This window comes from Solea senegalensis, linkage group LG3, assembly GCF_019176455.1.
Source record: "Solea senegalensis isolate Sse05_10M linkage group LG3, IFAPA_SoseM_1, whole genome shotgun sequence".
In the NCBI taxonomy this organism is placed as follows: Eukaryota; Metazoa; Chordata; class Actinopteri; order Pleuronectiformes; family Soleidae; genus Solea; species Solea senegalensis.
The window spans coordinates 17,352,827-17,368,675 of NC_058023.1; the positions used below are offsets into that span (position 1 = coordinate 17,352,827).

General features: G+C 40.0%; 1 protein-coding gene across 2 annotated transcripts in view; it reads right to left on the reverse strand.

The window, feature by feature from the left end:
- The window catches only part of LOC122766849 (SH3 domain and tetratricopeptide repeat-containing protein 1), a 35,306-nt gene extending 19,457 nt beyond the window's left edge, over positions 1 to 15,849 (reverse strand). Inside the window, exons 1-10 of one of the 2 annotated variants that reach the window (XM_044022048.1) lie at positions 15,755 to 15,849; positions 13,318 to 13,377; positions 9,386 to 9,516; positions 8,275 to 8,380; positions 8,028 to 8,168; positions 7,673 to 7,871; positions 7,455 to 7,531; positions 1,757 to 1,952; positions 1,551 to 1,666; positions 64 to 102 (exon numbers count right to left, since the gene is read on the reverse strand). In XM_044022048.1, coding sequence (XP_043877983.1) covers positions 64 to 102; positions 1,551 to 1,666; positions 1,757 to 1,952; positions 7,455 to 7,531; positions 7,673 to 7,871; positions 8,028 to 8,168; positions 8,275 to 8,380; positions 9,386 to 9,516; positions 13,318 to 13,377; positions 15,755 to 15,758 — 1,069 coding nt within the window. In that variant the 5' untranslated portion in view covers positions 15,759 to 15,849. Of the gene's footprint in view, positions 1 to 63; positions 103 to 1,550; positions 1,667 to 1,756; positions 1,953 to 7,454; positions 7,532 to 7,672; positions 7,872 to 8,027; positions 8,169 to 8,274; positions 8,381 to 9,385; positions 9,517 to 13,317; positions 13,378 to 15,754 lie in introns of those variants that run through there. The other variant, XM_044022049.1, reaches the window with a different exon arrangement.

Below are 15,849 nucleotides of genomic sequence, written 5' to 3' on the forward strand. Positions count from 1 at the left end.
TAAAATTAAGAGGACACACAAAATAAACAAGGCTTTTTGTGACATTTGGATAAAAATACTTACATGATGCTTTCTGTTCAAAGTCTTGGTGACTGATGATATCTGAGATTGAAGAAGAAAAGGTATGAGATAACAGCCAACAACAACAATGAATAGTTAAAGCTCCATTAAATTAGGGCTACAGCAGAATCAGAATCTGGTTCATTGCCAGGTAAAGTTTACACAATACTAGGAATTTGTTCTGGTTACTGGTGCGGGATTGTGGCTAGCACTCTTGCCTTATGGCAAAAAGACCTGGGTTTGCAACCTGGTCCGACCAAGGGCCTTTCTATATGGCGTTTACATGTTACCCCTGTGTGTGAGTGTTTTCCTTTTCAAGATTGTTGTTCCATAGGTTTCTGTGGTCTTGTAGAGCTAAATCAGCCAGTCATCCCTCAGACACGTCTATACAGCACAGCAGACGTGTAGTTATTCAGTGGTGCCCAACTAAGTGGTGCAGCTATAGAAACTATAATGTATGACAAATAATCCGCAATGAGGGCAATTTTAGCGTGCATATGGGCTGATGGTGGATGCATTGTCTTTCAACTGGAAGGTTGACTGTTGGATTCACAGCTCCAATAGTCTACATATTGGAAAATTAGGTCAAATAACATTTCTGAACAGATTTTAATCAAATGTAATCAATCTGTGCAATGGTGCCAAGTATGAGGAAAACTTGAATTACACTCAGTCTCAGACTGTTTTGCTCAACTAAATAATTTAATTTTAATTTAAAAGGTAAAAAACACATTTTCAAGTTATGAGAGAGCTGCGGTAATATCAACCTGTGACTTCTGACCACGGTCTACAAGCTGAGCAGGAACGCTAACACAAGCTAAGGTCTTGTTGCACTTCAAAGATTATTATCAGCATTAGTGAAACATGACCATGACCTCTGAACTTAACTTTATCAACTGTGCCTCTGTGTGAGGCTACTGCCACTGAACAGGCAGTGGGTGTTAGCACAGATAGAGACAGACACAGATCTCGGCAGGATTCGGCAGACATCTGTCAAACTATATTCAACATAACAGAGGTGGAGTTTTTTTTTAGGAACCAGTCTTTTTAGGAAATGTTTTCATTTTCAGCCATAGCTTCTTGCTACAATCTAACAGAATTCCATGACACTGTCCATAGTTCGCAATTATTGGTCAATCGCTGTTTCTCTAGGGTGGGCATGGAGCAAATAGCGTGATTTTGCTTAGGAAAAAACTGATGTGTCTGTGTAAGAGCATGGAACAGCAATAGATCGAATGTACCCTTTAGAACAATAGTAATATCTCTCTGCTTTGGGAAATCGTCAGCAAGTTTTACTCCTTCACATTCTAATATCGTCATATCGCCCACCCCTAGTGTCAATTGAGGTAAACTAACATAAAGCAACTCCTCAGTTGGTCCTGTGACTTTAAGTATAATAGCTATTTAAGTGGACATGTTTGTTATTCTTTTTTCAGCAACATTTTTGGTTTTACGTGACATGAACATTGCAACATAGCTGTCTTTCTTACCCAGTTTATAGTTACAAGATGTCTTCTTGAATAAGGCAATTGCATCATTTATTAATTTGTCCTCTTGCAAACTGAGGAACAACCCTTCCTCTTCTTCCAAAAACACATCTGTTGAGCTGCAACAGTGGAAGAGAAAATTATGGTGATGGGATCATTCTGTAGATTTTAACATTATAAATATTGTGTATACTGTATAATGCACTTACTTATTAATGTCAGTGGACGGTTTCACTAGGCTTGTCTTAACCAGACCCACTTCTCCTGTGGCCTCTTTTTTCCCTGTGAACCAGTCAAAACAAGACACCAGCAGTCCCACAATGATGATGCGATCACCAGGTGCAATGCTCAACTCATCAGGGACATCAGCAACATACTCTTCTGTGGCTCGACAGGTTCCTCTGGCTGGATAGAAGAAACATTGAGTGAATATATTCAGCTTTATAGTGGGGATGAGCAAGTTTTGTTTTATTACAAAAAGCTGATCAGTTTAATAGGACTATTTGTAATTTTATTAAAAAGATATAAAACTGAAAAAAAATTTCATCAGTAGCTATCTTTAAATGTCTTCATTCCGAAAGAATTAGTTCAGATTGGAATTTACAATGCGTGCAAACAATTCTGCCTGCTCCCTTCCTGACTTCTGCCTGCTTGTTCCTGTGGCGGAACAGCTCTGCACTGGACCTGTCGTCTCCCTTGTAAAAGACTGTCGCTGAACATTGGGTTAAATAAACGTCATTACCAACTGTCTGCCTGCCTCCACGTACTGCATTTGGGCCCCTGACTCTTTACAGTACAATCTGGCTAGACATGGACCCAGCACACGTCCCCGAGCCGATGACCCACCTAAGGCAGGTGGAGGCCCAGCTCCAGCACCACGAGGCTGTTCTCGCTTCCATCTCGACAGATGTCAGACAAGCAGCAGCTCGTCAGGAACAGGCGATAGCTACGCTTACCTCCCAGGTGCAGCAGCTCACCACAGCTCTCGCTCAGTCCATCGCTCGACCTGCTCCTCTGCTTCTGCCGCCACCAGCACTGGTTCCCCCCGGTCCCGTTCCAGAGCCTCGAGTGGGGGTCCCCGAATGCTACGCCGGGGACACAGAGGGCTGCAACCCGTTTATCACCAACTGCTCCATCCTCTTTGCTCTGCAGCCCCACACTTTTGCATCGGAGGAAGCCAGAGTGGCATTCGCCATCAATCAACTGACGGGCTGCGCTCGACTGTGGGGGACAGCTGAGTGGGAGCGACACACACCAGCCTGCTCCTCCTTCCACGCCTTCGCCGCCGAGCTCCGCATGGTGTTTGGCGTGGCATCCCGGAACGAGGCAGCCCAGTGTGATGCTTTTCTGTTGGGGCTTGCCGAGTATGTGAAAGATGAGATGGTGTGACATGACCTGCTCACCTCGTTCAACAGCGTTATCGAGCTGGCGTCCAGCCTTGATCGGCACATCCTGGCTAGGCAGAGTGAGAGACGGCGAGTGGAACGCCGCCCATTCACCATCTTCCAGGCACACCCAGGCCGTCATCTTCCCCCGGTTAGCCAACCTCTGAGAGACTCTGAGCCAATCCTGGTGAGCTCTACCACTAAACCCTGCTCCAACCTGCGTGGCTGCTGTTGTCCCAGGTTTCCCAGACCCTAGCCATCCTCATAGACTAGCACATCAGCTAGGTGTTGGTCGAGTTCTCCTGCCTATTCCGGTACCCGCCAACGCCCAGGATGGTCGCCCCCTGGGAACGTCACGCATCAGACAGTGCCCATCCACATACCGCTATCCGGCAACCATCACGTAACCGCACAGTTTCACATCCTGCATTCTCCTCGTCATCCTCTTCTTCTGGGCTTCCCCTGGCTCCGACGTCACCTGCACCTTGACTGGTCCACAGGGGCTATACTGGGTTGGAGTTCATCATGCCACCAGGTCTGCCTGAGGCAAGCCTCCAATACTGAATCACCCATTAACTCTAGCCCATTACCAGACGTTGTGGGGGTTCCTCTTGACTACATGGACTTTTGGGAGGTCTTGAGCAAGGCCAAAGCGACCTCCCTTCTCCCACACAGGTCCTATGACTGCGCCATTGACCTCCAGCCCAGTGCCACCCCTCCCAGAGGTCGTCTGTAAGTTTGTTTTGTTTATTTGGACGATATCCTCATCTTCTCCCAGTACAGAGATAAGCATGTTCACCAGGTCCAGGCTGTACTGCAGCATCTCCTTGTAAATTCACTCTTTTCCAAGCAGAGAAGTGTGAGTTTCACACCTCATCTGTATTATTGTATCAGCAAATTTCAGAATATCTCTGTTCTCATATTTACTTTGACACATATTTGTGTAAAGGATAAAAAGTAAAGTCAAGAGAACACAGCCTTGAGATGAGGTGGTTGAAGATCACAATGATTCAGATAAAAAGCCATTTACTTCCACCCTACCAAGTTGTGGCTCAGCTGAAAGTGCTTGATGAGTCTAGTCGCTAAAATGTCGGGTTGACATTTTAGCGACACAAGTTGACTTCATTAAAAGAGAAGTGAGGGACACTGGCCGAAAATCCGTAAGGCCTTTAGGTCTGCTTACTTTAGGAATCAGAATAATCATTGCCTGCTTCCACACATTGGGTACAGTTTGTTCCTTTAAAGACATATTAAAAATGTAGTGGAAAATGGAAGTAAAATGGCGCTAATTTTGTTGGGGCCAAGAGTTTAATTTATTTTGAAAGAGAGAAAATACTTTTCCACTTCACTCTACTCTATGATAAAGTGCTGGTCATCTTTCAGTTCACGCCTCAGACTCTCAACTTCCTCTCTGAAGTCAATCCAATCGAACCTCAAGTAGAAGTTATTGAGAGCATTAGCAAATTCATCATCTGACCTAAAGCCATCCATGGTGATACTGGCATTTCTGCTTTGCTGAATGCCTGCAACAGTTTTCATGCCAGACCAGGCAGAGGAAAGGTTCCTCTCTGCCAGTTTGCTCTCTACTCTATTTATACTTCTGTTTAGTCCTTAAGATTTCCCATGACCATGACAAAGATCCAGAGTCTTGTCTTTCCTGGACATGTGACATATTGATAAAAGTTTTTTAAGAAGTTTTTTTAAGGGCACATGATTGAAGTCTCCCATTATAAAGTTCCAAATCCATCTATTGCCAGACCACTGTCCGAGTCTATCTCGGTAACCTACGTCTCTGTAAAAGCCATGACACAGTGTTCCTGTAATCCTGGAGGAAGTGGACATTTCCCTGCAATTCATCCAGTTTATTTTGCAGGGACTGGACAAGGATCAGAAAAGGCAGGGGGAAGCTAGAGGGCTGTCTCTTCCTTAATCGCAGCCCGACACCTCCTCTTTTCCCCCGTTTCCTTTTTTTAATCCCCCTTAGATTATCACTGATCAATTTCACATCAAAAATCAAATCCTATCAGCTCAGGTATGTCAGACAACTGGAAGACTGGTGTTGCCCCAGATATATTGTTCTGAATGTTCAATTGCAGCTGGAGATCCCAAGCGTATTATATCCACGGACCAGGAAGTATACCTCCACTGCAGACCACAATTAAATAGAGCACAGTCCACAACATAGTCCACAATTGTTCCATCACTGCAGAAAATGTCTAGAAGCACTTAATCATGACGATCGCAGACAGTCAGGCATAAAAACATGCACAAACTCACTAAAAAACTTAAAACACAGGACACTGTAAAACCCTCTGCCAGTCTCAGCCTACTCATGTGCCCCCCAGTCCCGGTTGGCGTCGGAGTGGGGAGCTAAGTTAGCTGGTGTGCTAACAGTAGCAGAGAAGGTGCTGGTGTGTTTATGCTCGACACCTGAGGATAGAAAGCCGAGGTGCAAAATAGGTCCAAGCCGAGGTGGGGTGAGGATAGAACACCAAGTCCGTCAGCTAGCGCCCAGCAACAGAAGCTAGATTATGGTCCGTTTACTACTATTTGTAGTAAATGGCAGTATGTGCGGGTGAGCAGAGGAATGGCCACTTTTGAAGCCAGATTGGTTAGGGTCAAGGAGTAATTTTGGGAGAAGAATTGAACACTTCACCTTTAGGACGATGTTTACAGCAGTCGCTTTACAGCTTTTACGTCGTTACAGTCTCTTTCCCTCATTCTGCTGAGTGAGGCCAAAACGAACAGAAGTGAAGTTGCCGAGTCTATTTGTAGTTCGTAGGTATGTGAAATCTAAAATAGGTTTGCTTTATAAATATGTAGATTATATGATTTCCTGGGAAAAGCATTTTATAAGGAAATGCTGAGATGTGTGTAAAGTTGATTAATCTGTTTTTTTGTGTGCTGCGATTGTGACAAAATGGCACTGCGGTAAACTCATGTTATCCAGAGGTTTATTTTTGGCTCCAGTCCATTTGGGTTGACTGTAATAATTTTCTATTGTGTGAATACAATTCATATTATTTTTTTGATGTGTAAAAAAAGGTTAAAATGTTATTAAAAAGTGTATTTATGTTACAAAATGTTAAAAGCACTTTAAAAGCTAAATTTTAAGGCTGTAAGCTCATGCACTTTATACCCATATAAGATTAGTGGCAGAATCCTAGGTAAGCAAGTAAGTAGTAGAGGTTATACGAGGAAACCTGCAAATGTAACACTAATTGTTTTATTCAAGGTTATAGGATGCAACCTTGAATTGTAGCAGATATTGCTATTGTTTTCTATATTGGTTTAATGAATGTACAACATACACTTTCATTGTTATGCAGATGACACACAGCTATATTTATCAATGAGGCCGGATGAAATAAATCAGGTTGTTCAACTCCAGGAATGTCTCAGAGACATTAAGTCATGGATGACCTGTAACTTTCTACTTTTAAACACAGAAAATACTGAGGTCATTATACTCGGCCCTAAACACCTCAGAGAAAAACTTTCCAACCACATTGCCACTTTAGATGACATTACCATGGCTTCCAGTTCCAGTTCAGGAACCTTGGAGTTATTTTTGACCAGGACATGTCATTTGATTCACACATAAAACTAATTTCCACAACAGCCTTCTTCCACCTGCGGAACATTATGAAAATTCTGTCCTTAAACGAGGACAAAAAACTAGTTCATGCTTTTGTTACATCTAGATTAGATTACTGTAACTCCTTATTATCATGAGACAACAAGTCTGTTGAAACCCTTTAGTTAATTCAAAATGCTGCAGCACGAGTTCTGACAAGAACTAGAAAGAGAGACCACATAACTCCAGTGTTAGCTTCTCTACACTGGCTCCCCGTACAGTTTAGAATTCAATTTAAAATCCTCCTCCTCACGTACAAAGCACTTAATGATCAGGCCCCTTCATACCTGAAATAATTAATTTCACCTAACAGATCACCAGAGCCTTAAGTTACTAGTCTCCTCTCCTGTGGAACCAGCTCCCAATGACAGTTCGGGTGGCGGACACTCTCTCTGTGTAGAGCGGGACTTGTGTAGACTTGTCCTGTATACATTTATAACTTGATACAATTGTTGTGTATCTGCTTCTGTCTCTACCTCATCTCCCTCTTATCCTTTCTCTCCCCCCTTTCTGTCCCCCATCTCTCCTCTGTCCCCCATTTTTCCATTCACCCCAACCACTCGAAGCAGATGGCTGCACATATTTGAGTCTGTGAGAGATTTCTTCCTGTTAATGCCCCACTGATGCCTATAATGTTTGCTCATTGTGTGAATTGTTGGGTTTCTCTGCTCTCCATGTTGTCTATGTACGACATAGGTACAACAAAGAATTTCATTAATATATCTATAATATATATAATATATATCATATATCTGCTTTCATTTTGGGGTGTTTGCTACAGCAAAATAAAATGGAGTGGCAATAGTATTGCTAAAGTAGTTTCTGTTTATGTTGAGGCCCTCAGTTATGTCCATCAGTTATGTCAATTCATCTGTCTTTACTCACCAAACTGCAGAGGAAAGTCACAGGTAGGTTTCCCACATCCGACTAAAATGCTCTCAGCACAGGATTTGAGAAACCATCTGAAGAAAGACAGATCGGAAGACCAAACAGAGAAAGTACATTTACTACCCACTCTATTTTCTAAGAATAATGAAGAATAATGAAAGGGTTACTTATGTATTTGAGACAATATTTTCCAAGAGTGTGCAAAGGTGACTCACTGATGAAAAGGAATAACAGGCTCCAGAGAAGGTTTGGGTGCAGTGCCTCTAGCTCCATCATTGAGGCAGAGGACAGTCCAACCTGAGCTCAGGAAGGGAGGCTCAAACTGTGCAATGTCTCCCTGCTCCAGGTACAGGTCTCTTCCAGAGGTAGAGCTGTCGAACATTTGGTTGGCACTACAATAAGCAAACAGCGAGCCTGCAAATAGAGTTTTAAGTCATAATGCTTTTAAAATCTTTATAAATGAATGCTATTGATTTTAAAATCTTTTCTGCTGTAATCATTTTTGCTCCTGTATATATGCACATTTATGAGGGAACCCTAATTCTCATCTTGAAAAACCAAATGTCATACCTTCTTGCATGAGGAGGCCTTTGTGCATCAGACTAAGTGTTTCCTCCTGAATGGAAACCTCAATAGCGACATTCTCCTCCAAAGGCTTCAGCCAGAATTTGTCATCAAACAAAAGATTTTCCAAACACTGACCGAGGAAACCTGGAAATCAGGGGAAATCAGAAAAGTGACATTCAAATGTATGTGATGCATTTAAGCATCACTACATTAAAATGCACTATATTGCTTAATTTAATTTGAAACATACCTACTGTGTAATATGTTGTAAACCTCCATAATTCTTCAAAGGTTTTGAATCTTACAAAAATAATTTTGTCTTCACTGTTGATGGCGGTGACATGAGCAGACAACTCCTGTAGACACAAAAACTGTGATTTTTTTTAAATTCATGACCCCATTGCATTGTGGATGATATATTTTTGAACTGAAATGTATCAGTTTCATTAAGAAGCTGTGATTTCATTTCATTTGTGAAGCAATGAACAACTTGGTCTAAATGACCGATACCTAATCACAGATATGGGACAAAAAAACAATCATAAGTAAGAGTAAAGAGATAGTTATATCTTGATAACCAATCACTGATTAATAACTTTAAGCTCCTAAATTCACAGCTCACAGATTAAAAACCTGACATTTAAGCATTAATCAAGCAATTAAAATAATAATACCCATCCATACATCATTAAAGGTTAGATGTGAATGAAGTGAGGGTCAGGGTTGAGTGTGACACATTTATGAAGAACTATGTATTATTTTGGGTTTTTCCGCTGCCAAATAGGATGTGAAAATATATCAAATAGGCAATAAGGGGTGACTCGGCTGGTTGAATGGAAGAATATGGAGAAATGAGCTAATGGTGTCAATCGCTAGTTTCAGCTCTTCTTAATAGCATATGAATTTTATATATCATGTTCTCATTTAGAGGAAAATAGACAATGAAGTACAGCACAGATTGTGGACAATCTGAGTGGACAAGTGTAATTGACAGCTGGTATCCAATAGGAGCCTGGAGTTGCAGGTGAACAAATAATAATAATAATCTGTAAAAAGTACTGAAGAGATTGATATCTGATAGTGTACCAGTAAACCAGTTGTACTTTACAATGTTTGAAAAAAATTGAAATTAAAAGACCAGATTTGCTGTTTTAATACGAAATTATTATCAACTTTGAGAATAATAGCATTCTTTGCTACGCCCAGAGCTTGATATGGCAGTATGCATTTCGAGCATTACAGTTTGAATGTGAAGTTAAAACCTGTCACATCACATTCGTAATAATAATAATATTGTACATAATACATACAAAAAGTGACAGCCCTAATTTGTGTTTGTGTGTGTTAAATATGAGCTGTACCGTAAACAGAGCGTTGACCTCAGCGCTGTCAACCTGCAGAATGCGGAGTTTCCCTCGCAACGATTCCTGTAAGTCTTCATCTGCAGGACGACACTCAGGACCCTGCACCACATCCAGCACCAGCGGCAGAGCTGCAGTTAGTTGGATCACAGCAGGACTTTAGTTTTTGATGTGTATTAAGAAATTGATTCTCACACTTCATTCCCGAAGCAGAATTTACCACCACGAGCAGACTCAGGAACAGTTTCTATCCAAGAGCTGTGACCTACACCTGAGTTCCATTAAAAACTTATATAGAAGGGTCAGTGTGAGAGTGTCACACTGTCACACTGACCTTTCTTGCATGGTTTAGCACTACTTTGTCTTTTGGTGTGTATCCACTAGTGTGACTGTACTCGCCTTGGCACAGCACAGTTATTTTGCTTTTACATTAGCGATAGCACCTAGTACATGGTACTTTTTTTAGTTCCTTCTCAGATGAGGTTACAAGCGAGCAGAGCCAATACTATACGTGATGTTGTCAGACTGCCATGCACTGATTGGTCAGAGTGCCGTCACAGAGAGAGGCACAAGAATCAAACTGTGGAATGAGCTCCTACTCTTCAGGCAGGCCCCCACACTTCTTGTTTTTACATCTCATTTAAAAACACATTTATTTTCTTTGGCCTTTAACCCAGTGTGCTCTGTTTTATGTGTGTGTTTTAGCTTAGTTTCATTCTGAATATGTCTTTTATTGTCTTTTATATGTAACTGATGGATTGTTGTTTTTTTAGTCCTCTTATTTTTGTATCATGTGTACTGCACTTATGTCCACCTTATGGTTTTAAAATGTGCTTTATAAATACAAGTGGATTGGATTGGACTCAGTGTTACTTTAAACAATAAGACAAACGTACATGATAAAACTACAACCTACTACCTGTGCAGTAAATCCATGCAGTAATCAAACATTCAGAATGTTTGACTGAGTCAGATTAATAAGTGACTTCTGGAGACATCACAGGTTCAAGGTATAAACCACATGATTTTCTTCCTAGGTCACCTTTCTTTTACAGGTTATGTTTTCCCTGAATTGGCAACAATAATACTTGATGTTAACTTAGCTTTGTCATTTCTCATTTCACACTCTATTGAGCAGGAGTTAAGTGAAAATACTTCCTTGCTCTACAGGAGATTTCTGACGAATTAGGTGCTTGACTTTTACCTAAAGTTGTCTAACTTTATTACCTGAATCAACAATAGCTGCCTGGTTTCTTTCCATGGAACCAAAGTGACAAGCTGCAATTATGTGTGTCATGTGTTTTTCTTTTTTTTTTGGCATAAAATCCATTGCAGGCCGGTCTATGGCTGATGGTGACGGTTTTCTATGGCTGATGCTGATTTTTAAAAATGTTAGAAGGCCTTTGACCGCGTTCCAAGAAAGGTACTGTGGTGGGCACTGAGAATCCTTGGTGTTGAGGAGTGCGCTGTGAAGGTGATCCAGGCCATGTATGCAAATGCCAAGAGCCGTGTGCACATCAACGGACAATCCTAGAAGCTCTGTCCCGTAAATTCCGCACTGTGGTACCCTGGGAGCTCCTTTACGGACTCCTTAAAAGCATCAACACCATGACCAAATTGCAGTGGTTAGGAAACAGAGATCGTGGTAGAGCGAGGAAAACCTGGATGGAGTGTGTCAAGAGGGACATCAAAGTGTGTGGCCTCACCAGCATTGACCCACTGGACAAAACCTTTCTGGAAACGTGGTGTGAAGACTAGCCGACTGCTGCCTACCCCTGTGGCAGGAACCCCCGCAGCAGTATAATCTAATATGGGATACTATTATACTATTTTCTATTATAAAAAAAACCATACTGTATTCTCCACACTAAAGAGCGCACTTAAAAGCCTTTAATTTTCTCCATCTGACAATGGATCGTGGATGCCTGGGCTCAGGTATTAGTCTCAACTGTGGTCAGAGCTTTCACGAAGGCTGGAATCATCACTGAACTTCCAGGTAACAGCAACGACACTGACTCGGATAATGACGAGAGGGATCCGGGCATGTTTCATAAAGTTTGACTGACTGACTTATCTGACTGTTTTGTTTTGCTTAATGTGCCTTATAGTCCAGTGTGCCCTATAATGTGGAAAATACGGTGTGATGTGATGTGAATGAAAAAATAAAGTTTCAGTGACATATGGTGTATTTCCACCGGCTCTACTCGCCTCAGCACGACACAGCGCGATTAGGTGTGATGCTGCTCGCGATCGCCGGCGCTGTCCCTAAATACACCAGACTCTTCGTTAAATATAGAGATTTCCCTATAGTTGTTGGAGATTAACCCACGTTTTTAGGATTGTTAAATAGTTTTAAGTGTAGATCACTTAAAATTTGTGTGTGGGAGGTCTCTTCCTGTGACGGCACTCTGGCCAGTCAGTCTGACCAATCATCGCATAGTACCTACTCAGCACACTTTTGGAACCTCGTCTGAGCAGGTACTAAAAATAGTACCTGGTACTAGCATCTTTTTTTCTTTTCTATTCAGCTTCGACATAAGAGCTTTTTTTTTTTTCAAGCGTGGCACAGGCGGTTCCTATTATAAATAGATGGAGTAAAGATCTATTGATATTGAGATTGAGATTCTACCAGGAATATTACATAAAACTCCTGTCACAATAATCTTAGTATAAAACACAAATACTACTATTTCATACTATTTTAGCAGCTGTAATATTATATCAGGTCAAGGGCAGATTCTCCCTCTTTTCCCCAGGAGGCCTTGGGCACTGCTACCCAAACAGTTAAGCCTGAGCTGTAACCAAAAGAGCACATGGAGAGCTGTGCTCCCCAGAGTGAATGTAAAAGTTATTGGGAAGGATTGCAAAAGTATTGCAAGGGAACTCAAAAAATATTGCTGAAGGGGATACAGAAGGGGATAAAGAAAATTGGTCTAAAACTATTTCATTACTGGGGGATGGAGTGGCTCAGTGGTTAAGACCGATACCCTGTATACAAAAGATTTTGTGGTGGCAAGTTCAACTCCACCCCTGGCAGGTTGTATTCAATTCCCTTGTAAGTTGCTCTGGATAAAAGCATCTGCTAAATGACATGTAATGCATTTTCCCACCATGACCCTAGATGGGCTCTGTACATTTCTACAGCATTTATGCCTTCAATCAAAAGAATAAAACAACCCAGGATAAAAACTAAATTATAATTATAAAATGATGCTTGTATAGTGAGACAAGGCCAGTCCACTAGTCCACTTGAATGATGCAGTTGAGCTACAAACTTAACTGTGTGGAAAACCTATTCCAACTAGACAATTAAATTTATAAACTCTTACTCCCTCGCCAAAGTCCATAGAGAAAATCTGTGTTTATAGCCTTATTCTGTGCGTTTGTGTCACTGAGGTCAATCTGGATACTAAATTATAATAACAAAGAAACATTAACATTCATAATCAAGAAGACACTAAGGGGAGTTTCTGAATTTTCCTCATTAGCTCACAGCTGTCCACATTTATAAAGATTTACTGACTGATTCACATGAAAACCATAATTTAATTTCCTTTAAATTATTTATGTGTGACCTATTTACTTTTATTGTTTTATTTATTTACTATTTTCTTTCCATTTGACCACATGCTTAATCCTCTTCTGATACTTACTGCCATACTAGTTATTTAATACCTGCACACTTACCTATACCTAATTGTTATTATCACTTTGTTTTTTTATATATATATACAGTACATATACACATATAGTATGTGTATTTGAATATCTACATTACTCTCTTATTGCAAGAATGAACATTGATATAACTGTTTATATTCTATGGAATTATTGTTCAATAAACAAATTTGAAACATCAATATTTCACATCACCTGTGAAATATTCTTTAAAAACAAAATCAAACAATCACAGCTGGTCTCCCTGTAGTTACCTGTTGGGTAGTTTCCCTCACATGTTGATTGACGAGTTCCCTTCCCTTCACTGACAGCATCTGTGAAGAAAATACATAATTAAAATATGTCATGATGTATGAATTTAACAATGCTTTACATGGGTGAAATTCCTATAGTGACCTGGAAGATTAAGAATCTTATTCAACTTTTCTATCTGTGCTTCTGATGTAACAAATATCTTCTAACAGTGTTTCCCAAATGTTCGAGATGAGACCACCTTTTAAAGACAGCAACTCAAATCACAATATAAATTGTGACAAGAGCAAATTTGTGCATAATGTAGCGACTCATTTACAGCCATAGTTATACCACCTAATATAATTTTTGAAACAAATATATTAGGTAAATTAACAACAACTTAATTTTCTAATTTGTTATATAAAACAAACACACATAAATATTAACAAAGATTTTGGTAAAAAAATAAAAATAAATCAAAAGCAAATTTGACACCTGTATTAAGAGGGGAAAGTAAAAGCATCATTGCTGCTACACTGCTGCTCACATCACATACTGTGTCTGTCGAATTCTGTGATCATTGGCATTTGGATTAGAATGTTGTGACTGAAAGTTGGTCTTAAATATATTAGCTAACTGTCACTGAGTTAAACTCATACAATTGTGCATGTTACTACTTAAGCATTTCTTAAATAAACCTGGTGTTATAGACCTTTTTCACAGCAGATGTGTTTTGACATGAAATAGTAGGACAAACACAGGTTTTACCAGTAACATTAATTAGGGTTCCACTCCAGTGCTATTTTTCAAGTGTAAGAAAAGGCCACAATTTCTGATTTTGAAATTCCTGCATTTTCTGTTCTGTGGTTGTTAAAACATTGCTAAAACAACAAATCTAATGGTGGTCTAAGACTTTAAAGTGACACCTTCAAATAATGTCTCCAAGGGTACACATTCATACAACAGTGAATGGTGCCTCTGTCAAAGCCTGAGCAGGTAAGAGGCTGGACAAGAAAGTATGCTGTTCCAGTTTTAAAGGACTTTCGTGCACATGCCGCACATCAGGGTCCTGTAGTATCTGACTTCACTATCAGGTGGCGGTACAAGTTCCTACCAAAGAATAAGAGAATAATGCTTCATCTCCCTCTGACACGTCTGGTTCGAGTGGCTCAGCTGAAAAGTCTGTTGGCGACTACCTCTTCTGTTGTGTTATGTGTGAGTTATGTTTGGCGCATGCCCAGTCCACGCACATGAGCATGATGAGCGCTGTGTGCAGAAGTATACCAGGGCCTTAACTCACTGGCGTTTACTTTGCTCTGCTAGTGGAGGGATACTTGATCAAAGGCAACCTGGTCCTATTACTGTTGGACTAATAAGTGTAAATAGTTTGCTTGTCATTCATATCAAGAGTGTTTGAACTTGCCGTGTGTCAGGCCATGAAGTCATCTCCGATAAATAAAGTGATTCAATCAATGTGCAATACATTGTATTTTCATTTTTGATAATCATGTAATCATATTTGTATATAATGGTATTACATAGTCATCTGTACCTGGTCTGAAGACATGGTTGTTTGATCATTAGAAGTCCTGCTTCAGAGTTCACTGGTATTATTGGCTTGTATTTTACGACAGTTGTAACAAACAATAACACTTAACAACTGTAGTGGGGCCCTGAGAGCAAATCTTTTATCATCTTTAATAATTAAGGTATTAATTCAGATACAAATTTCACCTTAAATAAATGCTCATGTAAAGCTTATAAATGTAATATTTTAAATTTTCATCAATGCACAGTAAATCTACCAAAAGAGAAAATGTCATTATTTTATTATTTATCATTATTTGGAAAATACAAACACTATTGCATTGTGTTGATTTAATGTGATAGTAATATGCAGTAAAGCAGTGTTGAAATAACCCTAAAAGAGTCTGTTTAACTCTTTCTATTTAAGTCTTCATGTTATGGCAACACTAACAGAGTCAAATTTAACACAAAACCTGATTGTATCCTGTCCTTGGGGATTGATGCTGAATTGACAAATTGTGGGCGCTGTCACAGTACCTGTGCCTTTAACACAGGCCAACATGTAATGAGTGTCCCATTTCAAGTTCTTTCATCTGATTTCATATATTTAAAAATAGAAATGCACCCACAGTGTAATGTTTGGTATTTTACTAAATGTATCAGAAAATATGACCAATGATCATATATATGATACTACATTTCTTTAATCAGACATGCCATCATTCACACTTTTAAAAAAAGAAAATCAATGACAATGAAATATGAAATCATATCCTAAACGTCTCATTCTGTTTACACAACTTAGTTAAAGTTTACTGATAAATAATGAAAGCCCCTGGTAGAATTAAAACGTGACACAGACAAAACAGAAACAGTCAGAAGTTCTCATTAATCTATAATCGGAATTAACAGCGATGAACAGATTAATACCCATGTTGCTGTGATCGGGTGAGTTGATTTCGTCTCTCGCGTTGCTCAGTTCTCCGTCTTCAGATGAGGCTTCTCTCAGACTGACGGACGCTAAT